Source organism: Pithys albifrons, chromosome 5, assembly GCF_047495875.1.
Source record: "Pithys albifrons albifrons isolate INPA30051 chromosome 5, PitAlb_v1, whole genome shotgun sequence".
Taxonomy (NCBI): Eukaryota; Metazoa; Chordata; class Aves; order Passeriformes; family Thamnophilidae; genus Pithys; species Pithys albifrons.
Window position 1 is genome coordinate 51,333,455 of NC_092462.1, and position 18,482 is coordinate 51,351,936.

General features: G+C 38.9%; 1 protein-coding gene across 1 annotated transcript in view; it reads right to left on the reverse strand.

Annotated features, from left to right (window-relative positions):
- LIMCH1 (LIM and calponin homology domains 1) overlaps nt 1-18,482 on the reverse strand; it is a 178,925-nt gene that overhangs the window by 65,206 nt on the left and 95,237 nt on the right. The window contains exons 4-6 of the mRNA XM_071556571.1: nt 7,714-7,820; nt 4,646-4,676; nt 1,591-1,701 (exon numbers count right to left, since the gene is read on the reverse strand). Of these exons, the coding sequence (XP_071412672.1) occupies nt 1,591-1,701; nt 4,646-4,676; nt 7,714-7,820 (249 nt within the window). The remainder of the gene's footprint in view (nt 1-1,590; nt 1,702-4,645; nt 4,677-7,713; nt 7,821-18,482) is intronic.

Here is an 18,482-nt window from a genome sequence, read left to right on the forward strand (position 1 = left end):
ATGAATAGCTCTTTTCAGTATGAGAAGTAAAAAAAGAAGAGTCCAGATAACTTACATCAGAGCTGTCTTTTGATTTGCTTATTAAAAAAGGAGGGCAGAGAGGATTTACAACAGAAAAACTAAACCAGACTGAATTTATGGTCGATTTAGTTATTAAATTCTGTGGAAAAAATGCCAGTAGAGAATGTGATAGTGTCTTTTCATCACTCAAGCTCAGCTCTAAAGAACATCAGAGTGTTGCACAGCATGGTTAACGTTCTATTTTACAACCAAATCCTCTTCAAATGCAGTAACAGAAAAGCCCAAAACTGCCAGTGGGAAATACTGCAGGGGTACAGGAGTTGGGAGGTGATGGCAAAATAAGTCACCAATGGCTGTCATAACAGCATCACCTAAACAAGATTTTTTCGGGATGGCAAAGTGCTCTGCTTATGTATTAAAACAGTATCTAGCTTTCAGATTTTATGAGATCTCTATTATTCTCCCTGCTCCAACAAGTCAAGCCCCAGCCTCTTGCCTTTGGCCTTAATTCACCGTGCTCTGCAATGTCCAGCCAGACACTCCGTGACCATCACCTTCATGGAAAACACTGCCTTTCAGCCCTAGCCTACTTCATCCCACAAAAGGGCTCAAGATAGCACCTCCAAAATGCTCTGATGATTAGTTTCATGGCTAAATATCACCTGGAAAAGAGGAGCCTCATGGTGCAAGATTAAACATTAAAAAATGAACCATGATACCAGGCAGGACTAATGTTATAACAACCTGAACTTAGGCAATTTTTTTGTGATAGCTCCCTTGTTTGGCTTTGTTTCACCTTTCAGACTCTTTGTAGTGCAGACTGTTCCTTCCCTGCATCTTCCATTTATAAACAACTCAAATATTAACCTCATTTTTTTATTGCTTAGGCTCATTCATATCACTCACAAGTGCCAAAGTCCCAAGTCATTATCACAGGTCATTAAAATGAAGACTAAAATAAACTTCTTCAGAGAAGCAAGATGTTCCCTTTTCCTTTCCATTTTCACCTCCTTGTTCACAGGAACTGGGATCACAAACAGGAATTTTACCTATTTAACCATGAGGTTAAATATCTGATGTCTAGATTCAAGGCATGCTGGAATGCTCAACTAAAAGTCCCCAAATCACCCTACAGCAATCACAACTTTTCAACAAAGCTCAGCTTATCATAAACCACCAAATATGATTTCAGCCACAATTCAGAGCTTGGCAAAACACAGATTTATAATAACTATGCCCTTGGTGAAACATAATCTCCTCCTCCTCCCCTTCAGCTTTATTTATATACTTTGGTTTGCTGCTTTATGTTGCAACATAAAACCAAAAAAGTTGGTCATGAGACTTAATGTTTTAAAGAGGAAAAAAACTCTTGCTCTCACAAGCCTGCCACCTTACTTCTGAGTCTCGGCTCTTCTAGCTGAAACTTAGTGTCATAAATGAAAATAACTCACATCAAAACATATGGAAACTCCAGCCTCCCACTTCTCTCATATGCAGCAAACCCCATTTTATTTATGGGACTAATAACTTGAACTAAATTTCCATTCCCAAAACATAACAAAAAGATACCTTTCTCATTTGTGCCAGGAAACCTTCAAACTCCTTCAGGTTCAGGGTTGATCCACTATATGACGCGCAGCTGTTTGCTGCTTTCCCTAGCCAATAAATGGTGACTAATACCTGCAGAAGTTAATAAGAAATAATTGAAGCCATCTATACAGTAACTTAGCTAAATTTACTTCTCTTCAGCATTCCTCATTTATTCTAAACTGCAGAGTGGCACAAGATTTTGTTATAAATCAGGATTGAAAGGAAAGTGCCTGTCAAAGGTTAAACATATACATCAGGTAACTATGAAAATTTAAACAGTCCTACAAAATATGTAACTTAACACATTATCTCCCTGTTTTTTCAATAAAAATAATAAAACTGTCATGTCTGCCTGGAAAATAAACAGAAAAAATGAATCTGAGTAGAAAAACTAGACAAATATATTTGCACCTGTCTAGAATACATTTATCTGTTTGTAAATCCAGTAAGAAAAAAATCTCTAAACAGTACTAATACTAGTAGTCATTAATTAAAACCATTAAGACCAAGGGAACAAACAAAACATCTCAATGAGTGCCTGACTAAAAACATCTCATATGTGTGCCTGTCTATTTCAAGAACAGAAAAAGGAGTCCCATTTTTAATCATCCTAATGTAATTAACCAGATGATACAGGACCATTTACTTCTAGGCTTTTGCTAGCTTAAGAAAGGCTTAATAAAGAAGATTAATAAATAAGATTAATCAAAAGCCATGAGCATCTTATTGTTTCTATCAGACCACAGGGGAAAGAGTTAGCAGTTTCACTGAAGTACTGACTTGATGCCTCTCCATAACTCAAAAGTCACTTCAAAACTACTGAGTTAAAAAGTCCAAGAATTGCTCTTACAAGTGTTTATTTACCCTTTCACTCCCTTAAGTAGCAAAGAAATCTGACCTGACACCAATTGTGTTGCAAGTGTTTTAGGAAAGGAGAAATTAAGATGCTTAGGAAGGCCAAATCCAACACCTCCAAAATCACTGATGTTTACACCATGCTGAGAAAGTCCTTTTCTGCACTCACATATGCCTCCACTTAAAGTAATGTCTTTAATGGTACCTGTGCCACAGCAATTTGGACTGGAAACTGATCATCAGAGGCAAATCAGTTCAGTGTTCTGCACTGGTTAAAAATTATAAACCATCACCTCAGAATTTAGAGCTTTTTCTCATTTAATGCTCATTATTCTGGCATTTTCTGTGACATTGCAAAGTATTTAACTGCAGAACAAACAGAAAATATTTTGATGTGGAAACAATGTGCAACCAATACTAAACAACAGTTGCCATTAACTGTATCAAAAAGTTATGTAAACTGAAATATAGTATTTTATGTTTTGATGGGACAGGGCCATATAATTCATACTACATAGTGAACTAAAGAAAACTAGACTAGCAAAAATCCCAAGGGGATACTGGGAACAGACATCTCTCAGACTCTTCTTCCCTAAACCAGATACCCACATACCTTCAGTGCTTCCTCCTCACCAATATCAACTTGCTCTAGCATCCCTATTTTCATTTAAGTGTGATGCCCAAAATTATGCAGCACTATGGCTGAGGCCCTGCCAGAAAAGGATACAGTGTGTGTCACACAGATCCTCTGTTTGAAAACAACTGTGGTGCATAATGTAAAGTATGTATCATATATAAATAGAGTTTCTATTTTTCCTTGGTTTATAAATAGTATCAATAAATCAACACTATTGTGCTGAGTGAAAGGAGATGGTTTCACTAAAACTGATTTTTTTTTCTTGAAACAACCTTTATCTAAGCTGTTTTCCTTCAATCAGTACTGCTTGACAAATTTATCCAAAGAATGCTTACAGTATATGTACTCAAGTTAAATGAAAACACTTGCAAATACAGTATTTTGAGCAACCAGGAAACTGTCCAATTCATTTTGCCATTCAGTTCACTGATGAAGGATGTGGTATTTTTATTTATTTCTGCTAGCATTTAATCACTTTCTTCTTCCTTTCTTTATTTGGGGGGTGGGGCCGAAAATTGTGGATAATTTCACATTTGCAAGCAATTCCAACTGGCTGCCAGCTGAGGTTGCAGGATCATATACCTGGAAAGCATATATTGCTTAGAATCACATCATGAAGGATAGTTTTGAAATTTTACTTTCAAAACAATACATCTGTACAAAAATATTTAGCTAGACCCCAGAGGAGTGCTAAAATACCTAAGCTGAACTCTTCCCCTAAAACTTTGGGTGCTGAATGTAGAATATACTACTCTACTGATGATGGAAAAGACAGGATGAAATCATTTGGGGGAGGGGTGTTTTTTTCTGGTTTGTTTTTTTTATTATCCCCAGTCATGATTCCTGGCTTGCAAAGTTGCTAGGTAAAGATCTTGGCATATCTGTTCAATTTGTAGGGATTTGAGCCAAATACAAGATCGAATTTCTACCAGGTTACAGCTGACTAAGGACAGGCAGCTTGCAAGGCTTTAAGAGAATAACTAACTCTGAGACCAGAAAATTTTAGATATTTTCTTTTCAACTCAACCATTACGGGATCCACTAGCATTGCCATTAGTTTAAATTAAGAAGAAATTGAAGTTGCATGGAAATAGTCTTTGAGGTAACATTAATTTATTTGGAAGAAGAAGGAAACCTGATAGCAAAGACTTGCATCCAGATTTAATGATAACTTTGTTTTATTTTAAATGCTTTGCACAGGTGTACTTTTTGCCTATATATTCATGAAGTGTTGCTTCATGGGCGAGTCAGATGGTTCCCAGTAAACAGTACACTGGACAGTATAGAAATCACATTATTTATAATTTATCTAAGAAGAGGCAAATGCTTTCCATTTTATTTCTATTGTAAGGCTGCTTTGCCATAGCAGCTTTACGTACATTTCCACAGAACCCAGTGAGCTTTGTATTCAGAAGGACTTTCCACCAATACTCATCTGTACTCAGTTTTTACTAACATAATTCTTGCTCAGGCCAAATACAGGATTAACCAGACAAAAAAACAAAAAACCAAAAACCAATGAACTCCAAGTGATGTACTCACATTTTTCAGCTTCCTACTACAGTCAATGTTCCTGGTTGCACACATAAACACACATAAAAAAAAAAGAGGAAAAGAAAATCAGAAAGTAGACACAATTTCCAACATCCTGTGTGCAGCAAATCACATTTTCCCTAACAAAATCCTGCAGAATGCTTCTGCTGCCTGGAAACGCATGAAAGCTAAGAAGATGTAGATCACACATTCATTTATTCATAACATGGAAGTATTTTGTCACCATTATTTCAATCATTAAATTAGAATTCTGGAAGTACAAAAATAAAATGTGTTTATAATGGTCCCACAGTAAAGTAGAACATTGCCAAAAAATTTTACTTTAAATAGAGTTGCTGATTTCTTACAAAAAGAAGACAAAAGTTCTCAATGCTAGAACACATTCTGCAGTTATCCAACAGTCAGATTCTGCTCTGTGATAAATCATGCAATCCATACAGATTCTGGAAACGACTGAACATGCACAGGAGACATCACCAAACATTAAGCAAATATTGCAGGTGCTTCTGTGGAAACAATCATCACAAAGAACAAAGTAGATGGGTGAAGCAACAAAGATCCCATCACTTAAACCAGAACTTGCTGTGGAAAACATTTATTTTTAAATGTATACTTAAGCACTCAGACGTTGGCATCCTTCTCAATTTATTTTTTTTTCCTCCAGTGTTCATGAAAGGGTGGAATTTTTGTGTTGGAAACGACAAGACACAAAGTTTGTGCAAACATAAACAACATTTCAAAATTCATCAAAGAAAGCATTAAAAAAATGGAGGAAATTTGTATCACATTTAGGTGCAGAAAACTAAGTAAGACTACATCAGATTTAGTAAAGACTGTGTCCTAATTATTGTCTCCTTCTATAACAGTAAGACCACTTCAGCATGATAGGTTACCTTACAAAACCAAAAATACATGTACTTAAATCTGTTAGAACAACAAAAGCCTAAATAGAGGCAATGGCAAAACAAAGTATTTTTATAACATCTTTTTAAGCCAAAATTTTGTCCACCAATACCCCCCCACTAAGAAAAATAGAACAGTCTCATTTTTCTTAGCAAAACAACAGTGAAATAGAGTCTTGTTTAACAAGTCAGAAGAAATTCTTTACAGCATTAGCTCATAACTTTTATAAGCAGAATGATCAGAAACCCCCAGATCTAATGCATATCTCAATTAACATCTATATTAAAAAAATTGTTAACATTTCATTATCTTAACGTGAGATAATGTCATCCTCGTCCTTTACCACAGAACAAGTAGCATTTTCACCACATTTAAAGAATAACCCAAAAGTCTAAAAAAAGGGGGGGAAATCACCTTCATGCTTTGGGAACTAGCTAGCAGAAAACATGTCTTCAACATATTTCTCTACAACAGTCATGCATTTGGCTTGTACACCTCAACTCAGTTACTCAGTGTGAACTTGGCCAGTGCTAGGAAAACATTTGGCTCATTTCCACAGCTGCTTTCTCTGAAGAGTTGATGGAAGAAAAAAAATCCATGCCAGTGAGATGCTTCACATCTATCTAGCATCATATTCAGCAGAGGACCAGGCCAGCTCTGCAGAGTCTATGACGTCGCTTTAACTTGGTGACATGTTGGACAGCTCTTCTTTGAGCTCCATCCTAGTCCCAGCCTCTCAAACTGCCTCCATGAAGGTACTCCATCCATCTTCAAACCCAAAAGATCAAGGTTCTTAACTGAAAAACCTTTTCTCTCTTGTTTCATATGGAGATTAGGGTTTTATATGGAGATTAGGGATTGCTTTGCAGCTCTCTCCAGCCACTCATTGTAATGATTTTATAGGATGTCATGAAGAACCTAATTCATTGTACTATTAGCAGATTTACAAGAAAGACGTCACATAACCCCCTCTTCACTGTTATGTACAGGCCAGAAAACCTCATATTAGAGTCAGAAACTTGGAAGGGTGCAAAAAAAGGGAGACTACTCCTTCAAACAAGGAAAGTGGCCAATTTGATTTTCACAAGCTTTGAATTTTCCCAGACAATGTGAACACCAAGGAAACTTGCCCAGGTTCCATTGCCAGAAAAGAACTTAAAAAAAATGCTGCTGAAATTTAGTAAATTGTTTCCATATACTTTTCTAAAATGGCCATGTCTGACTGGGATTTCATTAGTGATCTTTTTGACCAAATGAAACAAGGCTATTCAATCAACTCAGCAGCATTTGCCTGTCCATAGACCAATAACTTCTTTTATAACTGTAGTATTACATATGACAGACCCAAAACTTCCAAGAAAACTTTTAAATAACACCAGTTACAAATTTCATTAATTTTATGAAACTGTGGGGTGCTCTTACTTTTGGAGGGTGGGGAACTTGTGCAATTTGTATGGTAGTAGGTGTGGGCTTTAGTGAATAAGTATCTAAGCTGTGGCATTTCTGGTCCACACAGATATCCTCAGCCAAATTACTGTTTCCCAGCCTATAGCTCTTGCAGGGAAATAAACAGACTGTGCTCATGTCTGCACCTGGTAGAGTCTGAGAGACCTACAAATGCCCTATATTGCAACATCAGAACAGTTTAATTTGAAATAACAGAGCTGCGATTTCTTTCCCCAGACTACAACAGTTCATTAGTTGGACAGACAAAAAAGAATGCCATCAATTTAGACTCAGGAAAACCCCCAAGTCCCTCAGAATCTCATTGCCTAACTAAAACAGTATTTTCGCAGAATCACAGAATATGTGCAGTTGGAAGCAACCCACATAGATTATTGAGTCCAACTCTTAGCCCAGCACAGGACCATCCTCAAGAGTCACACCATGTGCCTCAGAGCATTGTCCAAACATTGTCCTATTTTAAAAGAGCTGTGGTTCATCTCTGTGGGAAAAATAACAGCCCTTAGACAAAACCTGTTGAATGGAACAATCCTTTCTTCACAGTACTGAAGGTTTCCCAAATCTCAGCTTCCTATTTGTTTTATATAAATGACAGTTCTATAGCATTTTGCTTATCCTTAAATATTTACCATTGCATCACATGCATCTGAGGCTGTAACATGCTAATCACAATCTCCTTTTGTACTTACTTGACAGTGACTCTGTTTGATGTGTCCTGCAGATCACCAGGATCAAAAAGCTGAGATTCTTTAAGTCCCAGCTCTTTGCAGCCTCTTAAGAATAAAATGATATTATCCTGAAAAGACACAAAACAAAAAACCCCAACACTTTTAACTCTCCTTCATTGAAAAATATATCTTAACAAACCAACCCCTGCCTAACCCAGTATCTGCTCATGAACAGTCATAACATTAGCTAAATGAAGAACCAAAGACATTACTCATCACATAATTTAACAAGTCAGTATAGATTTTGAAAAACTTTTTTTTTTCTTTGTGATATTTAACTACAACACACTTGTTGACTTGCTTCTTTTCAAACTCAGATGTTGGCAATTTTTTTCAATTAAAATGCCCTGCTAATTTCCCCACCTACTGCTGTGGGCTGCCAACACCAACTCAGCATGTTATGGTGTAGAAAAGGTAGGATTTCTGAAGGGAGCAGAAGAGTAGATACAAAACAGCCCACCAATATTTAAGCAGCAGTTGGTTCAGAAAACATTTTGCATGTCAGTATGAGCAAGCCAGTTAACACAACTGGTCTCTTGCCTCTCCAACCTTAGCCAGACAGAAGCCACTGAGAAGTAGGTGGCTTCTTCTGAAATAAAACCCTTGAAGCTACACTTACATGACCACTGTCTGTTAGAAGAAACACCAATTGTGTAATACTTTTTATGAAAGACTTACATTTTTCAAAGTGTAACGATTAAAAATCAATAACTAAGAGACACTAATCACAAACTGATATAAGCATCTTTCAAACCAAATGCAAGTGACACCACATAGGTTTGCACCCAGGGGATTAAATCTGCACATCTGCACATACAGCTAATACCTGTTTTGTACTTAGACATAGGCATGTTATAGAGCCAGTGAATATTTCTGACGTGGATAAACCTTCAATGCCAGTGGAGAACAAGTTTTTAGATATTTATGTTCCTAGATCAGCAACTGTAATGGCAGATACGTAGAGAAGCAAAGACGTAGTGTACAGCTTGATACTCTTGAAGGGCTCTCATTTCAAATCTCCAACTAAAGTTGAGATCCTATCTGAAGAGTTACAGAGGAGCAGAACCACAGAGTGTGGCAGAGATCTCTGTTTTTGTAAAAACTAGGAAGCAGAGGAGTCTGGGTAGTGTTTAGCTCATACCCATCCTGTGTAACAGCAGGATTCGAGACTAGGGCTCTCCCACATCTGCTTGCAGGCCTTTGTTTGGGTGGCGGGGCCATAGCTGGGGAGAGCAGCCCTGTTTATTCTGCCGGGGGGCGGCAATGAGAATGCTAATCGCTGCGCCTCTTGGCATGCCAACACTCTTGCACACAAAGATCACCAGCCACACCACAAAAAATACAGACTTGGAAATTCAGAGGAATCCAAATCTCCCCTTCTTCCCTGGCTGAAACTTAACAGCTCTGGAGGGGAGCCAGGGGGAAAGGAACAGCAGCAGAGAGAGACCATAGCCCAGAGAGACAGCATCAGTCATGACATGAAAAGATTCTTGTAAAATTCTCCATCTGGCTTACTGTTTGCATTACAATTTTTCCAACTGCATTGTGAATAACTCTGGTGTTTAGTCTTTGATGGAGGCCAGTTCTGGTCACTTTCAAATGCTGCGTAGTTCAATGTGTAAATCTAATAAAAATGCAAAAGCGTTCAAAAAAAGTTCCAAACAATATTTAACAAAAATATACAGGACATAGAGGACACAGTAACCTAATCAGCTTAAAAAACAATCAAAGGAGGAGGAACACCAGAGATAACTAATTGCATCCATCTTTATGCCAAAAGTTCACATCCAAGTTATGATAAGTAACATCAAAAATATCAGTTATTTGGCAGCCATGTAATGTGGAAACTCAGTTCTTCTGTTGATGAACAAATGCCCACTTCTGAAAAAAACAGTGTCACCACCCTCTTTGCCTACATGCTTTTATTTTGATGGTCATCATAGGAATAAGCTTGCCAAGTGTCACTAACACCATCACCCAAACAATTCCTCAGAAACTTGGTATCTTGTATGGGCACATGTCTCTCATACTACTGCAAAACTAAACTTTTTCCAGTTTACTCTAGTACAGATGAAATTCACATTTGTTAGTTCCATTGAGACACTGCAGAAAAGCACTCATAATCCACTAAAAGGAGAAAGGAGTCTTAATGTTAAGACCCAGCTCCCAGCAAAGCTTTCTCTCTGGATTATTACACCTTGCACTGACCAGGTCCTGGCTTCTTCAATTCTCAGAAAATTTTTCTTATATCTTTTCAGATTTATTGTTCAGTATCTGTTAGCTGCAACTATGCATTTTGTCTAGTCACCTAAAGATAACACTATCTTTGTCACTGTTGAAGAAACTAAAAAAGAAAAAAAATCCCAGGTTTTCAACTAGCAACATACATAAAACATCCTTACTTTAAATAAGTGACTGAAAAGACACTTTTGACGTGCCTATCCAGTTCCTTACAACTTGGCAGAGTTAAATAGGTCGTGCAAATGGGTCACACTGCAATGGCAAGGATCACAGCGTGGCCAGCTGCCGTGCCTCAGCTAACAGGGCGGTATCTTTTACAGCAGGCTCAGAAGACACACAACCAGAATTAGGTTCCTTTGGTGGCCCCTACAAGGCACTAACACACAATTTCATCCATACATTAAATGGAGAGGACACTGTCTTTCTCTCAGCCATTGCTTGCTGCAGTTGCGATGTTGGAGTAGAAGGAGAAGGTGCAGTTGCAATGTTGGAGTAGAAGGAGTCACTTGGTCAGCACATCATTTCCTACAGCCCCAGAAGACCTGCAACTCTTATGCTGATTTCTCTTAGTTTTACTTCACAGCAATATACAACCAAAAATCTTCTAGCTTTTGTCCCTCATAAACCCAGAGAAAAGGCAAGCTTACCGGTTACAGTCTAAATTTATGTTTCTAAATTTATTTTCTCTATTTTTTAATATAGGAAATTTTTTATCCATAAATATCTATATTATAAATCTATACAGATATCTGCAGACAGTTATGCAATTTTACTTATGCTTACTTGATAAAATGAAATAAAGTCTGAATAGGCAGCCTGCAGAAGACAAACACTTCAGTGTGGTAACAGACACAGGACACAAGCACAGATAGGTTAAAACACAAGCCTTTTCTGCTTGCCTCAGCAGAGTCCTGAAAGTTCTTGTTAGATCAGCACTATAAACAATGCCATTTACTTGTTAGTATAGAGAACCAAAAATTATTAATGTAAAAGTTTTGCTATACTGAATTTCAGAAACAAAAACTTAACCAACACACAAAACTACAAACTCTCAGGCAAAGCCAGCCATGAACCAGTAAGAAGTGTCATGAACAGATAAAGGTGCAAAAAAATGGAAAAAGGAAGGGAAAAATTCTGCTCTCACAACTCCATCTCAACACTATCACCTTTTCATCCTTTCTGGTATGCAATCTGTCAAACTCACCTCTACAAAATCACTTTGCCAGAACAACCATCTGCAGGTAATGCAGAGTGAGCAGGCAGCAGAGGGGTTACACCTTCATGAAGGTGGAGGGAGGCCGGAAAAAGTAACACACTGTTCACTTGTAATCATTTTTTGTTTGTTTTTAAACTCTGTGTTATGAATAAGAAAAAATGTTTACTGCATAGTATTAAGTCATTTTCCTCATGCACAAAATGGTGCACAAAACCCTGAACTCCGTAAAAAATCCCCAGAAATTGGCAGTTGAGCAAGACAGACATCCTGGAAAGCCACTGCAAATTCACACAGTAGCACTGCCAACACACAAGACAGTTCAAGCTAGCAAGAATCAAATATTCACAGCAGGCAAATTCTCTCCATAGGATCTGCTGATCAGATGCAATGGCAAACAGCTTGAATTTGGCCCACTTCCATTCCTTTCATCTGTCACAATAGTATACAAAACATTCTCACTGTATTCACACTGCAAATCGGTCCTACAGCTTATCACTGTGGAGCCATCATTTGTCAGATGTGCTACTGCATGGCCTGGATGAGATATACAGATAAACTTGGGGAAAATAAAAGCAAGCCAAGCTCTATGTCTGCATGGAACACTGCATAAAATGCCAAATACATGCCAGTTCTGTGAGATGGAGATATTATTAGTTGTCGGTAGCACTGCTCTGTTTTGCAGGACAGCTGCAGACAAACAGGAGGCCTTTTTCATTTTTGGAATGCTGATATTTTCCCTGCTCCAGAATAAATTGGAAGATCTCTAAAAAAAATCCAAACTGCTTTTCTGAGCAATTTCCAGTACAGAATCTTAACAGCCTTTTGTTTGCTCTCAACATTTCTTCTTAAGTCCCCTATTTTTCCATTTTAAGTAAGTAATTACCGGTAGTAATTTATCTATGTGAAAGCAGTGGATCTTGCCTGATTCACAGGCTCATTGACATACTGAAATCTTCAGTTCAAGTCCACCAGGAAAAAACTTTTATGAGAAAGGCTGGAAACTTTATATATATACGTGTGTGTGTGTGTGTGTGTGTGTGTGTACACACATATACACATAATGTATATGAGTGTTACTATTTATACAATATGCTTTGCTGAATACGTTTAACTATGTATGTTTCACTATATATGTGTGTGTGTGCGGACATACGTGTGTTTTACTGTGTATACAAAATACTTTCCTATGTATATAATAAAACAACACAAAACATAGTCTTTTGCGGCAGATTCGAAATCAGTAGATTTGGAACGAACTCGATCGCAGTTAGGACACATTCACTTAGAAACTGAGGATGGTTAATCTCTAGAAGAGGAAAGCTGACAGCACACCAGAACTGAATGCAAGCCGATCCCAGAGCAGCACGGGGGTCTGGGCTGCTTAAACCCCAACAACATTTTGTCACACAACAGGCTCACCCACGAAAATTAAACGCTACTGGGGAAAAACAAACAGCGATGGACGCTAGGAGCAGGACGGGAAAGCAGGACTTACCCACCCATCAGCCGAAGCGCTGCTCGGTCCCCGGCATAACAGCGGCGGCAGCCCCGAACTCCACCCCCGCCGGCGGCGCCCCCGGCCGGGGCACAGCAGCGGAGCCACCGACCAGCCCGGGGCCGAGCGCGCCACGAAGGCACATCCAGAGAACAAACTCAGCGGTGATCAGCCTGAACCAGGAGGAGCAGCGCACACCGGGCGGGCACGGCACCGCCCGGCTCTGCGGGCAGAACCTTCCAAAACGCCGCAGGAAGAAGCTGACGAAGACTATCTGTGCCAAGAAAGCCCAGCCTTCTTCTGCTTCTTGGGTAGTTAACAAGGAAAAGATGTGCCTCCTCCAACAACAGCCCTGTCCCCTTAACAAAAAGGCAAAAGACCCCTCTAAAACTGTGGGTGGAAATGGGCCACTTGGCACCACACTGCAACTGCAGAAAACACCCCAGAAACCCCCCTAAGCGATCTTCAGGTAGTATCTAAGGCTACCTGAAGATAGAATCATAGATTTATAGAATCATCAAGGTTGGAAGAGACCTTCAAGATCATCCTGTCCAACTGTCCACCCAGCACTACCACTGTAGCCCCCAAGTCACTAAAAAACATCACACAGTGCCAGAATCAGACACCTCCTGAACATCTCCAGGGTTGGAGACTCCACCACCTCCCTGGGCAACCCATTCCAATGCCTGACCACCATACACTGAAACTTTTTTTCCTAATACCTAACCTGAATTTCCCCTGTCTCAGATTAAGGCCACTTTCTCTTGTCCCTCACTTCAGGCACGGTAAAAGAGATCAACTTCCCACCTCACTACAACCTTTTTTCAGGAAGTTGTAGAGAGCATTGAGGTCCCACCTGAGCCTCCTCTTCTCTAGACTAAACAAACCCAGCTCCCTCTGTGTTGCTCAGTACCTGTCCCTAAAGATCTTGCTGGAAGTGCCAAGGTGTTTAGATCCTGCTGCTCCCAACCAGGGCTCACTAGGTGCTGCAAGTGCCTAGAGCAAGAAGATGGAGGGAGGGCTAGAAAAAGCAAGCTGAAAATAAACGAAATGTTGAGCAAAGCAAATTGTGAGTACACTTGTCCTCAAAGAACTAAAATGCATGTTTAAAATTAAAAGCTTGCAATTCTTTGAGAAAATCAGAAGCACAGCAGCACTACTCAAGAAATTGTCTTGATATTTTCCTACATGTCCTTCACTACCAGATTATTTGCTTTTTAAGATCTCTGCCCTGTAACAAATTACAGCCACATTTATAAGCTCCTTATGCAATCCAGTGTATTAGTACCATTTATATGATGGTTAGAACTAAAATCCCCAAACAGGAATGACCATATCGTATGTAATAAGAGGCAAATGCAAGTAGCTCAAAATATAATATAGCACTGTGTGTCCTGCACAGGTACTGAAAATTTCATCCTGAGTACAGAATGGATAATGTATCTTATTTCTTCAAGTTTTCAAAAGAACTTAAAATCTCTGCAGCATAGTAGGATATAAAAGAAGAAACACTGTGAACAAGAAAGAAGACTAACAGGCAAATTAAGGAAGAAAATAATGGGAGGGGACCATATGGAAGAACATGAGCAAGAGTAGCCTTCAACTCAAGAGGCAAAAGCAAACCACGGGAGGGTGGGAGGGGTGCATACAGCATGAGCACAGGCTGACCCTATGACTTCACTAGTCAAGTAGGTCCTGATATTACTCCTTGCTACATCAGGTCATTATCCCTGAAGGCACAAAGAAAACATTTAAACAAATAGGGGCTCAGTCAACGTCGATGTCTTTCGGGGAGAAAGCAAGCGGATGATGTGAATTCCCTCAGATTTGCCAAACCCAAGATACACCCTGAGTATGATGGCTTTGTTTACAGCAATGAAGGCAGAACATAGGCAGGGGAAAAAAACCCAAAGCATTTAAAGTCTATTCCCTGTCTCTGATGCTGATGAAAACACAGCCAGATGCCAACCAGATGTCAGATTTCAGCCAGGCTTGGAGGAGTGCCTATCTGATGCCATATTCTATAATAACAGCCATGCTATGGCCAAGCAAGAAGACATTTGCTTTCCACCTCCTCTCTGCAACTCTCTCAGTGTCACTCTCTCACTGTCTTTTTAGCACCATGTGATAGTTCTTGGCTGGAGCTTGGGCCTCAGTTTTATGACTTTTTCTCTTGCCCACTTTTCACTCTTTTTTTATGAATAAGGCTCACCAAGAGCAGGGTTAAAAACAAGCTCATGTACAGTGAATTGTAGTCAAGCACTCTTAGAAGCTGCTGGGAATTTACCCTGACAGGTGGGTAAAATCCAGAGCCAGATGGGTGAAAACACAAAATCACCAACAAGTAAGGCATGGTTCCTTTTACTGTGACTCATACTGTTATTTACCATACTCTGCCTTGTTGGTTGGGCTATAAAGTGGGTCAATACAAAAAACTGTGGTAGAGTGGGCTGAGGAAAGATCTGCAAAAGAGACAAGAATTAAAGAAACATCACAACAGCAATGCTCTCAAGGGCAACCAGAGCTTGCATCTGTGTCATCTACTCCTTCTTATCCATCCTTTTGGCAGTAGTTCTGCTGTCTATCTGAAGGAGGGGAGAAAAGGTCATGAAGACAAATTTGACCTTTATTTGCACTCACATTATGAGTGCAGGAGTATGACTACTAACCTAAACACAGATTTCAAGTGTTTCAACCCTGAAACCACTGCTAGTGCCATAATACCTCCCTCAGGACATCCTCTTGGGGAAACTGGACAGTTTTCTTTCTCAGCACATCCTTGCAGCTGCTACCCCCACAAATGAGCTCTATAGCAAAATATAAAAATGCGCAAGAAATTCACAACTAAGGAGAACGTGCTGTTTTCTGATATGCATTAAGCAAAGTACACAGTCTGACTACAGATTTAGAAGATCTCAAAAGACAGCCATCCCAAACGAATTGCTTAAAAACCCCCAAAATACATAAACTTTAAATCTAGAGTTGTCAGTCATAAGAACTACTACACCAGATAATGTGAAAACAAAACCAGTCTATAAGTAACGGAGACCACCAAAGAAACTAACCTGAGTGTTACATATGGGAGAGTATGTTTTCTTCACTAGATAGAATGTTAAAGCTTATCACCCTGCACACAAATAAAAAAAAATCATAAATAAATAACAGCTGAATTACCCACTGAGCAATATACCCAAAAGGTACAGCTCTGAGGTAGTCCAAAGGAACTCTACAACTAGCTGAAGCTCCAACAGAAGTCTTTCACGTGTCACATATAACCATCAACTAAAACCAAGCACTGCTCCATAAACCTGTGCCTTTCCAGACTGCTGTCAGGGCAATTGTGTGATAAGCCATGGAAAAACATATTTTTTTAAACTACTTTTGAGTTCCAGGTGAGATAGTGTACTTTATTGGTAAAGATGATTACCTATGCAAAGCAAATCTATGAGCTAAAATTCATCCCATGTTTTCCTTAATTATATTAGCAGGTCTACTAAAAGATAATACTTTTCTTTTCATGTACCCTGCCTTCCTCTTTCTCCCTGCAGAGTCCATACTTCATGAGATCCCTTTGACCACATTTGATATCTCAGGGCACTGATACCCAACACCTGCTTTCTATATTTTGACTTGACTGTAGGGAAAATAACCTGTTTTCCAGGAAGAGCAGTGTTGACTATTCAAGGGACCCAGCTCCAGCAAACGTGCAACAAGACCTTTGGGATAGAGCTGGTCTACCAGAGAAGAAAATGAGGAAAAATTCTGTGCATCAAAAACTCTGTGCAAAATTTCTGTCCACCCAAAAAAGTGTCTGAGCGTTGTTAATTATGTGACCAGCATTGTCTGTTACAAACAAGTATAGGTATTGCACAGCATAATCAGTACATCTGCATGCACAATCAGAGGTTACTATCTGAAAAAATACTTCTCAACCTGTGATCACTACCAACTGCTTTTAGTTTTTCTCTCTCACTACATCCAAAGCAGATGGCAAGGACCAAAAAAAAAAAAACCAACAAAAAAACCCCAACCAAAAGACAAAATAAAAAGACAAAAAAAAGAGCAATAATGAGAATTACACACAATGCTTCTCTGATACACAACAACCTGATTAATTAGAGACACAAAAATCTATTGGAGTTACAGCCTCAATTCTTACCTTCCCCATGTCTTTTATCACTGTCTTTCGACTCAGGCACAGAAGCAGATTTCACCACAGTTGTATAATCCCCAACAATACAGGATTTTAATGAAAATTTAATTTCATTTGAAGTTTTGCAATATACAGCTGTATTGAACCAGCTGAGCACAAAATTTGAGCATTCACAGCCAAAGAATAGCTGGAATTTTTTGAAGTTTATTTTTGAAGTTTATTTTTGAAACTGTAAAGGTACAAAATCAATTCAGACCTAAAATTAAAATCAATTTTACATCAAACCTCTTAAGCTGAATGTATGACCACCTCCTGGCAGCCTCATAACATTACTAATTTCAGTAACTACTCACTACTAACATGACTTTACTTTTTTGCCCTGTTCTTTTACATGGTATGTTCTCTTTTTCTTGGTATATTCAGCAAAGCTATCTTCCATTTAAAGCCAAAAACTAGTAATAGTTGCCATTACTCAGACTTCTCTCAGCAAACAGCAATCCACCACAGGGGTCAGGATACTATGCAGCCTGAGCTGTTGGAGCCCCTCTGCATCCCCATGTCCAAGTACAACTGCTGTAGGTGGGCCTTGAAGGATGCAGGAAAGCTGCCTGTGGGGGCCGGGGGCCTGGCAGTAGCTTTTCAAATCCGACCAAATCTCTATTCCCCAAGGCCAACAGCAAAATAGTGAAACCGCCAAGGAGGACTCATTCCTGTTCAGTTCGTGACCTCTGCAAAAAAAGCAACAAATTCCACTTCTTCTTTCAAATTAAACAGCTACTCTTTATTGCCAAGGAATATGTTTTAACAATCTGTGGTGGTCAAGGTTTGATAAAAATCAGAAATCTTTTTGCTGCTCTTACGTGATACCTGGCATACATTTCACCCCCACTCATAGCTTTGCATTTTCATGCCAACATTACATAAAACATACTGGACTTCTTTAATGTACAGGTTGGGGGTCTCCTTGCAAATACTTCTAAAAGAAGCTATACAAGTCCAAAAAACACTGGGATATTTTAATTGGCTTTTCCTACTGAATGAAGTTCCAGTACATTCTACTTGCAAAACCTACCTTATTGTTTTTACTTCTACTAAAATATATATATATATAAATCTTTCATATTTAGATGTATAGAATGATTTTGGTGAGGAAAAGGAAGGGGAAGAAAATCAATAATTTTCAATTTTCTGCAAGTGAATTTTACAGTAAGTCAAAATATCTGTGCAAAAATATGCTAAGTAAATCAGTGTCCATTTGTATCTCTGACCATATACAATGTAACAGCTTGAATTATTAAATACCCCAGTAGTCAATCTGTTGTTTCTTTCATAGATTTGAAAACATTTGGTGTCTAGATGGCATGGCCATACGTGTCAATCATCTTGAACATGTCCACCTTTGGTGGGAGTTTTTATGTAAATGATCAAGGCAAAATGAGCTACCCAATGGTCTGGAAGTGATTTCTTTTCCAACACTTTTCAATCCTCAGTAAAGCATTTCCTAGACAGAACTCAAGAATTAGCACAGCTATTCATGAAACTGTGGTAGCTGCAAACCTAGATGTACTGTGCAGAATGGCCAACTTAAATCACTACTGTTCATTAAGCCTATAGAGGTCACATGA